Source organism: Ruditapes philippinarum, unplaced genomic scaffold, assembly GCF_026571515.1.
Source record: "Ruditapes philippinarum isolate M1 unplaced genomic scaffold, ASM2657151v2 ctg331_1_1_1_1, whole genome shotgun sequence".
Lineage (NCBI taxonomy): Eukaryota > Metazoa > Mollusca > Bivalvia > Venerida > Veneridae > Ruditapes > Ruditapes philippinarum.
In genome coordinates this window covers 579,315-597,584 of record NW_026855427.1, presented here as the reverse complement: position 1 = coordinate 597,584, position 18,270 = coordinate 579,315, and the positions used below count along the sequence as shown (strand labels likewise).

General features: G+C 32.0%; 1 protein-coding gene across 1 annotated transcript; it reads right to left on the bottom strand.

Moving 5' to 3' along the window:
- On the bottom strand, positions 1–18,203 carry LOC132743296 (peroxisome proliferator-activated receptor delta-like). The gene is made up of 10 exons (XM_060731834.1): positions 18,037–18,203; positions 17,342–17,518; positions 7,080–7,274; positions 6,268–6,503; positions 5,171–5,290; positions 4,148–4,292; positions 3,220–3,428; positions 2,441–2,650; positions 1,861–2,062; positions 1–1,333 (listed from the first exon to the last, which is right to left on the bottom strand). Exons 2-10 carry the CDS (start codon positions 17,415–17,417, stop codon positions 1,083–1,085), a joined length of 1,644 nt encoding a protein of 547 aa, XP_060587817.1. The 5' UTR covers positions 17,418–17,518; positions 18,037–18,203; the 3' UTR covers positions 1–1,082.
- Positions 18,204–18,270: the final 67 nt, after the last annotated feature.

Here is an 18,270-nt window from a genome sequence, read left to right as displayed (position 1 = left end):
AGTTTACTAGTATCAAGTGAACAAAGAAAGTTACTTACGGCACTTTAAATTCTCGTAAATAACGATTTAAAAGTCAAAATTTGCACACAAAAAAGCCTTAACTGCGTTTGTGGTTTGTCGTGCATTAGAAACATGCATATAAATAGTGCAAAATCAGCCAGTCATTACATGTAACATGTTAATCATTACTTGAATTGCAAATATTTGTACTTTTCTCAAAATCTTTAAATACTTATTTATTTTTTAATTGGTGGTTTACCTGGAGACATGCAGCTTTTACAAATCTCACAAATGACAAATGCTTTTTCTATAGTCCCTTTTTAAGAGTACACGTATCTAGTAAACTATGTAAAACATATTTAGAACATACAAAAATGTTAAATAAAATTGAAAAGAAAGACAAGAACATCACTCATTCACATACACACTTTCACCCATTCTGACATTGCTTGTATTCAGATGAATATCTTAAATATATAAAAATATCAACAGCATTTTGTTATCTATATCACTTGCTTTAAGAACTTACATTATACTATAGTCTCAGGAACTCGGTATCGGTTATGTGACGTAACAAAGTCTGATTTTACTGTTTATGAATTTCGCCAGATCGGCCGTTCTTTTTTTTTTTTTTAAATCCGAATGATTATAAAATATTTTGTACACTTTATTTAATACCAGATTTGACCAATAGAATTTCAATATATCACCAGATAAAAATTATATATATATTTACTACAAACAGTCGACCATGCCTTTTGCGTCGCCAATTTTAAAACGCATACTACATATGCATAAAAATTAATTTGAATTTTAACCCAAATTACTGTTTACCACCTGATTTAATGAGACCGATATTTAAAACATAAAATTGACAAGGTACATTTATTAAGTTGATGAATTTAAACAAGCGCGCCACGTCATTCTTGAAAATCCCGAGTTCCTGATCCATCAAACGTGAATATTCAAATCTAGGTCATTAAGCGCTTGAAGAAAATATCACAACACAACGAGTTTTCTAAGTCTACATCACCGGACGCATTATTTTGTTTCTAAATATTTAAATACGCACGAGTCTTTTTTCAATGAAGGTCAAATATTTCACACAGGAGCTCATTGGTCTTGGAGAAGTTTTCGGTCTCATCAAAAAGATGTCCTTTTAACCGCGTTTTTAGCTCCTCTGTGATTTGTATAAGTTGTGGAATCATAAGTAGGAGTTGAGGCAGAAGATATTTATCTTTAGGGTGGTTATGTTTAAGCTCAAGCCTCAAAGATTCAACCAATTCTAGCTGGATGGATTCAATGGCATTGCTGTCCGTGACACCGGGTGCTTCTAAAAATAGAAACATGTATTTTATACTTAGTATGTTAAATAATGACACACTTTAGTCAAAAACTTACAATTACCACTTTGAGAATTTTCTTTATTAACAAAAGACATAGAATCAATTGAGTAAAAATTGGTTTACAATAGCATGCCGAGAGATTGGCATTTTTTGCAATTCAGACGCCATTTTAACTTCACGACGAATAAGAATAAGGTAAATTGTTGAGAAAAAATACTAAACTAAAGAATAAACCATCGACAGTTTTTACTTTAATAGGGGCAACTGAATCTATTCATGTGGCCAGTGTTGGGTCTGCTGACCAAGTTCAGCCGGCACAGCCCTATCATAGTATGCACAGTTCCATATTTAGTCAGATCATATTTAAATTTCCCCTTAAAATGATGACCGCTTTTGTCCATATTGAAAAATGGACGTGTTTGTTTGAGGTATTTGAATGGTTAAAAAATAAAGATAAGTCTGAAGAATAAAGACGCAATATGACTAGAGATTAAACACACAGTAAGTTATTTACCTATGAGTAAAGCTATTGCGCAGTAGAGAGCAATTTCAACATGAGTAAGCTGCAACTTCCCCACTTTCCTCGCCACATAAAATATTCCCTCGAACATGCATTCAGCTTCGAAGCATACATAGTGGCCATTGGTAGACGAAAACGATATGCGTTTTAAAGCGGCTTCGAGGCATATTGAGTTGCCTTCAAACAACATATAACACTACAAAAATATGGCAAAACATGTTATTATTACATTTTATATGGAAATTAACATGACCTGCAATGTTTGGGGGGGGGGGGTGCAATTTTCCAGTCTTCTGTATTGATAATCGGATGGCAACTTTCAGATTGGAATATTGTATTTATAATATTAAGTGAAAAAGTAAAATTAATATAAAACAGTATAAAAGGGCTGTACATATTTAATATACTAATTAATAAATTGTAATAAAATGATTAGTCAATACGGTAATCATATGAAGGGAATGATATTTCCTCTTTCAACAAAATATATTATCATAAAATGAAATAGAACGAAAAAAGCCTAATCATAAAACAGATCTCAAAGGAATACATCCTCATTTACTGAGAAACTTACTAGAATAAGAGAAACACTGTAGCAGTTTTGTTTTAACAGTGCGATTCGGTCGACCATTTCCAGACTTGAAAATTTCGGGATCTTTTTCGTAAACTTCACCGTCCCTTCAATCACCGGAATGATAGTTGATTGGAATGCTGAAAATATGTTTTCTTCTACAAACTGATGAGCGTCCATTGATTCTGCACAAAACCGCTGATCAGGTTCAATCTACGCGAGAAGAAGTAGTCCATGTTAATACATAATAATTTAATAATAATTGGAAACAAAATTCGATTTTTAAAAATGTAACATCTTGCAATATCTATTGCAAAGCGTGCAACCCCCATCCTGCTTTGCTATAAACACTAAATGCTTTGCCAATAATGATAATTCCATGCTTTTGTTTACTATCATATGGAAATAAACCGATTCTCTAATGGATAAATGTTTTTACATAGGATAACTGCTTTCACATACAGATAACCATTGGATATTATTTTCTTTTTTTTTTGAATTTCTAACATGCAAGAAACCTTAATATATAATTAACACCATACAATTTTAAGGACTTTTCCCATACATCTGAAGCAAAAAAAAAGTTCCGGAAAACCAATTTTTTGTTTCTAAAATTCATTTTAATATATCTCGGCAGGACAGTTATATAATGAACGCATCTCGGTCTTTCTGACGGATTTTTTTTTACTTTTTGTAGGTGACGAATATGGGTCAAGTAACATGAACACTTATGGCGGATGTATTATTCATATTATGAAATATTAAGTAACTTTATCAACTACCTTTATTGGGTCAGAATCTTTTTTTGACTGACAATAGAGGTAGGACGAGACAAATTTACAATTCACAAACGAGTCTTGAAATGCGCCTTTTATACAGTCGGATAATGTCCGAAGTTCAAGAATTCTGGCAGAATTAGAGGTAGACAACTCTTCTTTGTCCGCCATTAATTTCTCCCTCTCGGCTTTTGGCATTCTTCCAAATCGCACAGCTGAAATTTTCAAATTTACACAATTGATCATTCCCCACACTTCACAAGTGTAAAAACTTACTAAAAAGTAACCGAAAATTCAATAAAAAAAAGAAAGCTATATTTTAAACTATTCCTATGTTTATGCACCACCACCATTATGTTTTCCAATGGGATTTCAACTTATCCATTAGAATCATTTGTATTTTTCCAATTGGATTTCGACTAATCCAACAGTATCTTTTGTTTTTTTCTAATGGCATCTCGGCTTCTCCTTTAAATTTCAATGGGATCTGGATAAGATCATTTGGTTTTTTTCCAATGGGATCTCGACTTATCCAATAGAATCATTAAATTTTGTATTTAATTTGTATTTTTTTTTGCAATGGGATCTCGACTTATTCAATAGACTCATTTGTGTTTTCTCGAATGGGATCTCGAGCGACTTATGTTATGAAATCATTCTGTTTTACTACAATAGGCCAACAGAATCATACTATGGTATTTTGAATAATCCGAGGGATATTTTTTTTTCCAATGGGAAGTTGACAAGTTAATTTCAAATATATTTAACATTGTTTTGCTAAATTGTAAATAAATAAATAAATAAATAAATAAATAAATATTTATCTAAACAAACAAATAAATAAATGAAATATAACCTCCACCCCCCCCCACCAAAAAAAAAAAATGAATAAAAAAGAGTATATATTATAGAAATATAGGAAAGGTAGATGTACCATTTGGAGACATTCCTGCGTTTATACATTTCTGGTATCGACAGCACTGACATTTGTTCCGGGAACCAGTATCAATGCGGCATTGGGACCCCTCTTTACATGGCTTATACACAAGCTGTTTCTTTAATGTTCGTCTGAAGAAACCCTGAAGTAGAAAAACCAACAATATCAAAATACCGCTCTATCCAGATAATTATAATTCTAAATAAGTATGATAATAAATTATAGCAAATATGAAATCTACATCTGTTTTTAAATTTATCTATCCTAACGTGTATGTATTTACACCCCCATGTGACTGAGGGATTACCTCTAAGGGTTGAGGGTTTAGGCGTCATATGACCTAAATTATGTTGGTGTGCCGTAAAACCAAACACCCCCCCCCCCCACCCCACCCATTAGCCCACCCGTACCGATATAATCTACTGATCTAGTACAGCCTCTGAATAAAACCATCTCGTAACTGCTTTAAATTTAAATCAATTAAAGTTCGCTGTCGGTTTTCAGGCCAATAACGTTGATGAATAAGTGGTTTGAAGTCAACGACCTTAAATCACTCGGCCTAGAATAAGTGATCCATTTTCACACACCGGTATATTTTTCTTCAAATCTTAATTAATGATTACCCTTTTTTTGTTAAAATCTTTTTTCGCATATTACTTTTTCAAAGCTATCTCTAATCTACGTCTAATTTTGATAACATCCATCGAACTTTTTTTACCAAATCTTCCTTTCAAATATCATATATTTTTTCTTAAAAGCTACCTTCATGGTCTATTGCCCTTTATATAAAACCTTTTCTAATCGTTATTCAAGTTTTTTCATATCTCACTTAACAGCAAAAAACTTTCAGGGGCAGACAACTCAAAAAGGAAAATGGTATCATCCCACCCCACTCTCTTTATCTTATTTCATTGATGACTCAATCTTATCAGCCAAAGTTTATGAAAATGCCTTTCCTTTGTTTAAATTTTCTTTGTCAAACAATTTACGAGTCCCGGGAAGGTATTACAGGTATTTTACCTTGCACCCCTCGCATGAATGGACACCGTAATGATAGCCGGATGCGCGGTCTCCGCAGATTCTACACAATACTTGAAGTTCAGTGGTATACAGAGGTTTTCCATTGTTTGTTGAACTTGCCTTAAAGAAAAATTCACATAAACAATTAAATATTTCATCTTCATTTATCAAAATTTCATTGATCATAATAACCACAATCTTTATTACATATTAAAGGCCGATTATGCAAAGGAAAGCTTTTATTCTTAATTACTTAAAATCTTTTTACATCGGTGCTTTGTGATAGTTTTCATTTGCCAATATATATACATTGTAATATATATTGTTAAGCGCTTATTTATGCAATTGACGATTTTTTTTTAATTTATGTCTTACTTTATTTAGCCTTTATTGTAGATATAGTTTATAATCGTAAGGCTCTTTTATAAATATTTCTCAATATGCATTCAAATTGTTTTACTCCGATAAATCACTCGTGCTCTCAAATCATATTAAAGACCCGTTATGTCCTAGAAATGATTTTATTTTTATTTCTCAAAAGTTTTTATTTTATTTTTGTGCCCTGTTACAATTTCCAAAAAAGTTACTCATTTGCCATCGATGACTTATGTTGCTTTCTGGCAATTAGTACAATAATGTTGTAGTGATTTAGTATTTTGTATGGGAATACAAATACTATTTCTTTAAAGAACAATAAGCGCTACTTTCTCTATGTAAAAAGAGCTAACAAGCTTTAAAACTAAATGTTATAAAACATAAGTTTGCACTTCTTAAGAACTAAAAATTTCGTTTCAGAGGCATGGTGTGCCTTTAAGTTTGTACCCAAAGTTCACGGTAAAGCGGGCAGACAAATATTGTGTCAAGGACTTTTTGTATGCATAATTTAGAACAAAACATGCAAAAACTTGACACCAAGATAACTTTAAGAGTGCATCAAATTTCACAAAGTGTCATTCGCTGTCATTGTCATGCAGTGAAGGTAACGTCAATATTGTTAACAAACCTGTGACACGTACACAAAACCGTTGCCCATAAAAACCCACATTATATTCTGCACATATAACAAAATTATTCTTTTAAGGCTTAGATCTAATTACCTTAATACATGCCATGCTTGAGTTGCTCGAAGCATAGTCTGGCATTGAGGAAGACGAGTCATGACACGTGACTGATGACTCATTGGATACTGTGCTGACGTCATCACTCAACTCGTTTATATCATTGTTGTCAAAGCAATCGAAGTCGTATGGAAGACTCGAGTCTGCGATAGCTGTTTGTACCAGACCCTTATCTGATCGTTGCAATTCTTCCTGTTGTGGGGATGACACAGTGTCTATTTTGAAGAGAAAAAAAAACAAAAATGAAACATTTATAATCGAACAAGTTAAGCCTACCAAAATATAGTCTTGCGCAACACTACTGTAAATTTATGAATACAGAATTCATGTAGAGCAACGTCGGTTACCCACGGTTGATATTAATATGTAGCATAACATAACATAACATAACATAACATAACATGTAATCAAAGGTTCGGCAGGGGGTATCCGACGATGAAGTAGAGAAGCCGTAAGGGAAGAAGAAAACCATGTGACGTCAACCAATTATTACTACGAATACAGGTACGACGATGTACTACGTCTTCAGCCACGAGTTCGACTACAAGACGACGCAGGGAGACATTAACGGCCATGAAATCGACCATATATAACGACTATAGGTCGTTATTTACAACAACGACCTCGACCACGTGCGTTTTAGACTTAGAACTACCATTACTTATACTGCTACAACTTACAGGATAACTACTTGTAATACGATGTATACGACTATATTATAAGCTCTGTTTCAAGTATGAATTTGACGCCAAAGGATATACATTGTATATTAACATGTATGAATATTTTACCTCCGGATTGCTGTTCATGTCGCTGTATTTGGGTGAGGAGATCATATGACAGAGATATCAACTCATCCGGTATGCAGCTTTCACTGTATCGTGCCTTCTTTTTCATCCCTTCTGATTCAGCTATCGCTTTCCTTTTGCTTACATCAATAGAAGAATTACAACGCCTGTATGTTGGAGTATTGAATACATCGTGACCTGAAAGTAAATTTTCACCCTTTAATACTCTAACAGGCTTTAAGAAAATAACGAAAATGTTTGCATCCGCAAATCTCCTCTGCCCACTCTAGCCATCCTGTCCATACTGATTCATTTCGTGCTTTTCGAACAGGCTTTGTCGACCAAAGATCATTTTCGAAACAAAGGGAACTAGCCTGCTATACACGGAATTAGACTATTGATATGGTCAATATGTATCTAAATGATTAAATATGTCTTGAAAAGAAAATTGGATAATACAGATTTTAAAGACCTTTAAAGACAATGTTAGGAATATTTTATTACCCTAATTTTTTTGTAATGTTAATTTCCCACAAACCAGTGTGAGTTATTCTTACTGGTAAATTAAGTATTTTTAACAGTATAAAATCTGGTCACGTGTTTTTTTTTCAACTTACAAAAAAAGATAGTTGAGTTACTGTTACTCTTGAATCAGTTAAGTTACAGTTAGATTCAGTTAAATTTTTCAAATGATTTGTTCGGGGTGATAAAATAAATAACGCATGGGTTTCTAAGTAACAGTAAAAATAGCATCCCTCATGAAACCGTATTTTCCTCGGGATGATATTTTACCATTACCCACAAACTAATGTGTTATTCATATAATATTCTATTCTTACTTTAGATAAGAATTGAATTGCGTAAACGAATTAAATATATACATTTTATGAGGAATGAATTTGAGATACTACATTTCGTAAAAATAATAAAATAATTTTATGATCAAAAAGTGATAAACTATTCAAACTAAGTATTTTCCCCTCATACTCATCAGTTCACATGACATAGGCCTACTCGTACGAATAGTTCTAGTGACATTGATTTGACAAAAATATGTTTAATATTGTTACTCATGTATTTTAATATGATCCATATCATGAAATATTCTAAACTAGTATAACAAAAGAAAAAATAACTTCCTTTCTTTTCTTTAAATTTATATATTTTTTTATTATTTTTCAATATATGGATATTAATCATATTATATTGCATGAATAACAACAATGCGACTAGCAGCACGTTTGGATATGTGTGTACAATAGGCATATTTTCATATGCAATTTTATACAAACCAATTCACTTTAAAGGGAAATAATCGTGAATGTATCAGACGGCAACGCATCGTAAGAATGAAAATGCGCAAGTATTATTGTCACATACAGTAATTATATAAACTAAATTATGTAAATTACAAAATAGATGTTTGTGGGTACAGCAGCACGCATAAAATCAATGACACATATTTATCAAAAGCTTCCTCTGATTAAAGGATGTTCGTCTGATACATGACCTTTATGAACAGAGATGCAAAGATTCGATCTAGATATATAAATTTCTTATACAATGTATAGCCAACATACAGCTTATATAGCCAGCATAGAGACAATTTCGTAAAGGAAACAAAACACTTTGAGACGTCCCCCGATATTTCGTCTCGTTATATCTTATAATGTAACCTCGCTTTCCTGACGATAAAGAATGCTATTTTTACGATAGTTCATTCAGCGAGCAACTATAGTCTGTATCAAAAACATATATCGGATAAATAACAAAAACTACCCACGTACGTATACATATTTTCATGTACTATATTTTCTTAAAAGGTATAGATGTACTACATGAAAAGAAGAAGTACTTTTGATACCTATGCACCGAAACATGTACGTAAAGCCTCTTATAGTAAAAATAGCATTTTTATAGGACAAAAACAACTATACTGAGACTAAACGACAATAATGAATATACAGATATGAACTTCCGCTCTAATCTTCGTATTAAAATGTATCACTACACAATATGGTCCAGTTAAATGTCATCGTCTGTTATAATTTAGATTCTCATTTAAAATAATTGACATCATCGATAGATACAAACATGCGCCGCTTTCAACAAGACGCAAAAGCGGTACCTATTGAACATTTCTAGGAAATAAATATATTTCTGTGAAAGGTTCATCCATCGGTTACTAGAGCTATATTCCTCCCTAAGAAATTGCAAGGTCGTTTTCCTCTGCAAAATGCAGTCAAAGATAGTCATGTAAAAACGGATACAGAAACGAACAAACATCAACTTTTGACGGCTGCAAGCAGTTGCACAATGTATATGATATTTCGTGAAAAGTTGCAATATGCAATATTTAGTGTTCATGCAAGGGAAGTAATTGTACTCAAACAAGGTTACGTCCCTTTTCAATTTCCTTTTTTTTTAATTTTGCTTAATAACACAATAACCTTGAAAGGCCAAGTTAGGTGATCACGTGATATTTGTTTAGGGTAACCGCTAATGGTCGCGCACATGAATTTAAAAGGTTATTTGCTATGTATATATATGTTTTTTTGTAATATGTACCTTTCAATATTTGAACAATAAACATAAATTATAATGATAATGTTGAAGGCAAATATTTGGCGACGCCGGTGAGCGGCGTCGTCTTATATGGAATGCTTTTTATTTTTGCCTATGGAAGGAGCTGTTATTATTAGCAGTTAATTTCATGTTGAGTTAATCAGTTTTATTTTGATCCGTAAAAACCAAGTAAACAAATATGTTGTTATATTTGTATTTAATAACTTTATATAAAAAGCATGTGCATTGTGATATTATTTTCACGAAATTGCAGGCTCAGTTTAACAGCTTGTCCCTTAGTTTTATTGACAATACTAAAACCCGGATTTCGAATATCGTTGTGGTCTACATTGATGCTATTCGTTCATTCATTTATATATTTTCAAAATTTTCTTACAAGAAGAAAGTTCACCTGCAAATGAGTATCAGGATAGGTAATGGACTGTTGTTAACGATTATCCTTTTGATTTTATCCATATTACGTTGATCTGTTGCACAGAATGGTTGTTTTTACAAAGTGTACCAATATCCGGATGTTGAAAGCTATCCGATTTTCTGCAATAACTGCTGTCACATGGTCATCTATTTTTTTTATGAATACTTTACCATTAATTTGCATGGCTTAAAAAAACTGACTGAGCCTGCAACATTTCGTAATTTTAATGTTTAGAGTGTTCTTTTGGGTTTCAGGTTTTCTCTATTTTAAGGGGAAGTAACTCATGTTTACTAAATTATTTGTTCTTTTCTGTCTACTCTATCTTTAGTATTACTTACTATTTTTTGTTTTTATAAAATTTACCAGTTGTAAGGTCATCAAAAGCAGAGAGGCCCTGATGAGTGAATATTGATATATATTTTTACTGGCTTTATATACCCTAGACCAGATTTTTCTAGTTTGTTCAGTTGGTACATACCTATAGGTATTCTGCTAGAGGCATCTTCTAATCACTATGTGAAATTATTATTTTCTATGTGTTTGTATATGAATTGTTACTAAAATAACCTTTGGTAGAAATGAAAGGTAGAATATTTATAGTAAAGTCTAATGGAAGGTTAAAAGAGGGACAGTATTTGTTACTGTAAGAGATATGCATTTAATGTTTAGACACTAACACAACTTAATCTGTATCACATGATATAGACTATTTGAGATTTTTTTTTACTTTTATACTATACAATATCATGTACTAGTTTTCTTTCTACAAGATTATGAATTCCTGTTAATAGGATGTTATATTTATTTTTAATGGAACCTGAGAATTATTAATGTAAGGTGCATACAAGTGTATCATAGTATATGGATATAATGTGTATTTCTGTATTTAAAGACTTACAGTTATGATGGACGAGACTTGCATTTAAATTTATAAATGATAATACATGTATTGATCAGTCTACAGGTTATAGTTGTTTATACCCAGTGTTAGCTGGCTAATAATAGTATCTATAACAGAGTTTATATATTCTACTAGATTTTGAATTCCATCCATTAGTACCAATGTTAATGTTAGGATTTCATATTTATTTAATAGAAACTGGTAATTATTAATGTTATGTGCATACATGTATATCTTAGTATATTGATATGATGAGACTTATAATATTTCTGAATTTAAAGAGTTACAGTTATGTCATTATTATTAAAGGGATGAGACTTTCATTTAAAGTTATAAATGATAATACATGTATTGATTGAAAATGTCTTGAAACTTGGATCAAGCAATATAATTGATAAAGTCTCAAAAAATCATATTTTGAATGGTTATTCTAATTTTTTTCTAACATGTGCATAGATTGAAAAGGACAGCTTCTGTCTTATCTATTTGTAATGGAGGGACACCGGTCTCAATTTCCAAGCTTAGGTCTCCTGAGTCAACCCGACAACAGACTTTTCATAGAGTAGATTGTTACTTGCCCTTGAATAAATTTGTACACTAAATTTTATAGCGGGTGATTTTTGCCACATGAAAACCAACAAAGTACAAAAAAGTAACCGGGCGCCAGACACAAAGTGGTGTGTTTGTTGCATTTTCATGTTTTCGCCCAGTGCCCTTGATGCAAAATACAAATCAGCCTTCATAAAATTTCTTATCATAGAAAAAAGGTTAGTTTTTTATCCGTACAAAAAATAGATATTGTACATGTATTAGCACAGTTATGTTCACTTTCAAATTGACCTGTTATAAATAATGGCACAACCAATAGTTTACTGTCTAAGCCCTTTTTAGTAAAAATAATTATACATAATATATAAATTGTTATTTTAATTTAGACTATGAGTTACTGTGTAAGGTTTTTATTTCTTATTTATTAATTAAGAATTAATTATCTGTTAATTTAAAAATCTAAATATCTGTCACGGTTTAGAACTGTTCACTATTTAGGCCAGAAAATGTGTAAGCGGCCAGATAGTTCAATCGCTTACAGCCGCGGTACATTATTCTGTGGGTCACAGGTTTGAGTTCTGGTCAAGCTGAAAGTTTTTCTCATCCAGTGACTGCATATAACCATGAGTTTAATTCACTATGCTCTGTAAACATCAGAAATTCAAGGACATAAACCAATAGAGTGGGGAAATATGTTGTGGTTTAGAACTATTTCATTATTAAGAGAAAATGTGTAGCCGGCGGATAGCTCAGTTGGTCTTCTGAAAGTCATGGGTTCGAGTCATGGTCAGGCAGTTTAAGTCAGGGTTTAGAAGTGGTTTTTCAACTGACACATGTTTGATTCATTTAATAGATTGTATTTTATTTGAAATGGACAAAGGCAGTATTGCATGATACTTTTAGATCTACAAAAAGCATTTGATACAGTTGATCACACTATACTGCACATGAAGAAGTTCTTTTTCTTCTTCTTCATGGAACTTCAAACATCTGCCATATGTAATGACATTCTTACATGGTTCAAGTCTTATCTCTGATAGCAGCTGGTTGATGTGGCTGGTACTCCTTCTACTACTGCTCTGAGTACCTATGGTGTCCCCCTGATGTTCATTTTAGGTCCTCTTTTATGTCTAATATATGTCAATGACATGTCTGCAACCTAAGCAAAAAGCTTTTATTATATGCACAGGCACAAGTATCAGACCTGGGAAGAAAAAATATGACCAGATTGATAAAAAAACTTGTGTTCATCTTAAAATTGTCACAAACCAAAAAAATGTAAATAATGACCCCCTTTAAAAATATACTTTAAGTTAATAGTATATTTTTAAAGGGGGTCATTATTTATATTTTTTTTTTTTGGTTTTTGACACTTTTAAGATGAACACACTTTTTTTATCAATCTGGTCATATTTTTTCTTCCCATGTCCGATACTCGTGCCTGTGATTATATGATGATGACTCAGGTATCCTTGTATTTGGTAAAATAAATCGTAAGATTAGTTAATTGACTATAAATTGTCTTTGCATCTTGGCAAGACAGAGTCTTTTCTTTTTGGTTTAAGTTTCAACTTAAACTGGGCCTAGCCTCCAGGTCACATGAAATGGTACTGCTATAAAGTACACATCTTTTGTTAAGTATTTAGGTGCAAACCTGGATCAAATTCTTTTGGCGTCGCCCTTTGATGCTTTGCATCAATGCTTTTCTTGTTACAGATTTAAATGGTACGTATTTATTTTTCTAATGTAGCTGTTTTATTATGTCCTTTTCCCGATATGAGTGCAAAAAAAATGTGACACAATGCTAACGCGTATTTTCATGCAAAAAAAAAACAAACTAATCCTGCAAGCATGAGGGGAAAGATAATATAGCCACTAATGGAAAGTTATGTACCATTGGAATCGGCAAATATTTGCTTGTAACATGGTACAAGTCTTTTAATATATAACAAAAAAGAATAGCGAATACCTTTTAAGTGATAGGTGCGGCAATTAGCGTTGACCAAATTTTATTGATGCTACTGTTAACAAATTTCACGTGACCATCCATCCTGAGGACCGGCCAAATTAAAGTCACTTCGTGAATGTTAGAGAAAGGCTTTAACTTTAGTGTAAATGTCATCTAAGGTAAAACTGGAGTACATGTGAAACAAACTAGAGACGTAGGCGGTGTGACAAGGAAAGGTCATTTCAGGTGAGAACTGACCGTGGGTCAGTGTTATAAATATAGTCTGTTTCAATATTTTCTTGCGAGAGCACAGACACTTTAGGTGTGGAGCTCAAAAAGCCTTTAAAATAATAATATATATATATATATATATATAGTTGTCAATCCCAGAACATTATGTTCTTATCATATAAATCATTTAATTTGATATAAGCTGTTTTGGAAAACAACAACAACAACAACAAAAAAAAAACCAAAAAAAAAAAAAAAAACAATACGTTCAAATGTGATTTTTTTCCAAATCAGCTTATTTTAAGTTTTAATGATATATATTATTTTCACGTTTTCAAACTTTCGCAGAATTGTGAAATCTAGCAGATTTATTCACCTTTTTTTCAATCATCTTTATTTAAGAACATAATCTGTTCATGATTTGTATGAATTATGTTTGTGGACAGAGTTTTGAAATGATAAGATATTCATAAATATTTGAGCCGCGTCACGACAAAACCAACATAGTGCGTTTGCGACCAGCATGGATCCAGACCAGCCTGCGCATCCGCGCAGTCTGATCAGGATCCATGCTGTTCGCTGTCAGTTTCTCCACTTGTAATAGAGTTGATAAGCGAACAGCATGGATCCTGATCAGACTGCGCGGATGCGCAGGCTGGTCTTGATCCATGCTGGTCGCAAAACCATTATGTTGGTTTTGTCATGACACGGCTCATACTTGCATGAAACCTGGCACAATCCTCAAAAACTTTTGTATGAAACAGGAAAAGAAAAAAACCCACACACATTCTTATTTGAGGAATAAATAAATAAAAAAATATGGTCCCAGCATTCTTTTCGGTACAATTTCGAAATGTAGGAATCCATTTATATTAAAAAATCAACAACAAAAAACTGTGACTAAAACTAAAAGAAATTACTTAAGGTTGAACACACCTAAATCCGGAGCTAACGGGCATTAGAGATGTTTCTGTCGTAAGTAGATTCTGCCATATTCATTACCTATTAGAGTTTTATGTATCATTTGCTTTCATTGAGACTGCCCCTTTACCAGAATTTGAAGAGAATATATAAACATGTATAATGCAACCTGGGCTCTATTTCACCGGGTGTCTACTGCCTATTTTTTGCCTTCTAAATCATACTGTACTATAAAAGCCATTATCCTTTTTAGTACATTAAAGCCACTTCCATAAGAGAATTTATCAAGGTCAGTGACTGATAGTAAAAATTACATGTCCTTGATTCATGGTTAATGACCGCTTCTCAAATATAGGGGTCGCTGACCTAAGACCAGTATTTAAATTTTACTTTGTTTGTCCGATAACGTAAGTGAATAGAATTTGAACATTTTGTTTTTAATCTTATAGCTTAACACATCAAATATATTGTAAACTTGTTAACGTGCTTTTTACGGTTATTTCCATTCACCTAATAACATTACCTTTTAGCACTTTGTGATCGTCATATAAAATGCTATACCCCGTGCAATAGCATTCACAGTCATGTTTTCTTGCATTTAAGTATTATTAAACACTTTAAATATTTATAAGACTTTAAAAAAAACTGGTCACGACTTCTTTTCATGATAACCCGAGACAAGAACTATTGATATATAGTATATCAAATTTCTACATAACTTGGCGTATTGTTTACCTTTACAAAATATTTTCAAGGTTATAGTGGTTAGATTACGAATACCAAATTAGGCAGCAAACATCAAACGTTTTAACCGAAGTTTCATTAGAAAACACACGGCCAGATATTTTTTGTTAACGGCTTCGTAAAACAGTCTTTCATTTGGTTGGTTTATCCTTTTTTCTTTTGAACAAAACTTTATAAAACTCTTAGTGTACCACGTGATCATGACACAGTACAACCATTAGTGCAGAAAGTTCGTAAAGCGTTCTAGGTATATAGCAGTATATACGCGATAGCAAGTAACTTGATGTAAGTATTTCTATTGGTTGTTCCTTTTCCCAGTATCATATTTTGTAACGTAAACATAATGTTTACTTTTACACAAACTATTAAATATCAATATTCCAGCGTGACTTGTCAACATGACACGATTGTCATAAACAATTATATCAACAAAGAATATTATATGTAATACTTTTACATAATGTACGTACATGGCGGGAGATTGACCTGGAAATGGTGCAATTAAAATTTATTTGACATAACTAAATCAATGCATCAATGCGAAACTTAAGTTTTAGAATGCATGTTTAAACATATTACTGAACCACAACAAAGACAATTTGCAGGATATAGGCTACCTTTTAGAGAATTTAATTTGTTTCCCCTTCCCTCTGCAACCTAGACAAACATTTCACATACTCATCGTACGAAAATAAACGATTTTTTTACAATAGTCTAAATGCTTATATTTCGATGTTCTGTCTGCCAATAACAATCTCACTCATAATAAGAAGAAAAAGAACGCTGCATGCATCAACTCTGCAGCGCACCAAAATGTAGTTTTATCATAACCAAAATCAAAGCGCTGACAATACTGTCAGCACCGAAATTTAATATGTGTTTGAAATATATTTGAAATTGTAAAAAAAAAATATAAATTTATAAGTATTGCTTTAATTTATTTTGTTGATAAGTTTAAGTTACAAGTTTGTCAATTAATGATGCGCTTGCCTTTTCACTGAAAACACTTCCCTGGAAAATAGCTAACTCGGGCTTACCTGTACAGAAATTTGCTATGTTCTCATAAATCATGATAAACTACTTTTGGATTATAGTATATACCTAGTCAGATTATTTAATTAATTAATTAATTAATTATTTATTTAATATTTTTTTTTACTTTTTTATTTATTTATTAAATTCATTTATTAAATTTATTTATTTATTTATTTATTTATTTATTTATTTATTTATTTATTTATTTATTTATTCTCATTGTGGATGTAACCAGGCTGGTAGAAAAAGCACCTACAGCGGAATAAATCTTGATTTTTTTTGGCAACAAGAGCAAATTATATATACACTGCATGCTTCACTGATTTTTGCACACAAAAAAAAAACAAACAACAAATAAAAAACAACAACAAAAACAACAACAACAAAAACGGAACGTAATCTTGAGTGAGTTTTTTGCATTGCGTGCTGGACTAGAATACCGCAATGTAAACCCCACCACCCCCAACACACAAAAAAGAAACAATAAAACAATATTTGTTAATTTCATTCATTTTTTTTGTCTGTTATTAAGGCCAAAATAAGTAATTATTAAGCTTAATTTTTATTACAGTTTCCGAAAAAGTCATTGGCCTTAAAGCTTCATCGTCTTTTGTTTGTATAGGTGTTTGTTTTCTCTGTATTTTTGGAAAATAATGTGCCTTTAAGCCAATTTCTTTCTTTCATACAGAATATACACATGTATATATACATGTAAGTTTGTGATCAGCTTTGAGGCTTTCATATGATCATGTTAGGCCTTATATTTTGTCTGAATAAAATAAAATAAAGCAATTAATAATTATTAAAGAAGCAAACAAATTAATTAATTAATTTTAATTTAACTTACTAAAAATTCATTATATTAAAATATCTATATTTTTCTATATTTATATTTAATGTACATGTATATAATTATATAAGGTGTATTTTCTTACCTTCTGTGTCTGATTGCATCAGTCCCAGATGATGGAAATTGTTTTGGTTACACGGCGGAAGTGTCAATAAAGACATATGTCAATTATTATATGTAAGAAATTCCTTTTTTCATTCGTTTTTCAAACGTCACTGCTCCCTCCAACGTTATCACAGTAGAAAATTGTGAAATACTCACTCTATAGAAATACAAAAAAAGACTCAAATAGATCTATATCCAAATATAATGTGTACAATCCTGGCAGCAAAGAATGTGTTTCGTACTTTTTTAACAAAAAAATGTCCTAAAATATTTCCACGCTCCAAATTATATTTTAAAAATGAAATTTACATAGATGTTAATTTAAGTAAATTGTTTTAAGAAAGGGGGTCAGCAAACAGTGTAACTGACATCTTATCTGCGCCCCGTCAGGTCACTAACCCACTTCACCTTTTATCTTAATACACTACCACGGACCAAACTAATGTAAATATTGAATAGAGAGATTGTAAACCCAAGGCCAAAGGCCGTAAGATTAAAAAAAATCACATGCGTTATCGTTTCTAACAAGCTATGAAATTCAGATATGTTCAGCATTATATGTACAGCATCTTTTACCGATCGAATATTACGTAACGTTTACATAATTATCAGAACACCCGCGACAAATAAGAGAGAAAATGAAGAAAAAAAACCCCCAAAAAAACCAAATCTTACCTTTTCAGAACTGGCCAAACCGGCGTCCACAACTAACTACTGAAATGATTCAATCCGTAATCCAGAAAAAGGCAAAACAAAGCAATGCCGACATTAATATTGGATACGTCCGTTATGTCAGACTGCTCTACAGTATACTGAGTAGATCGCCATGACTTTTCGAACCTAGATGCTGTTTCGTTTGAAACAGGCTATAGATTTACTAAAATTAGGTCACATGTAAAACACGCCTAC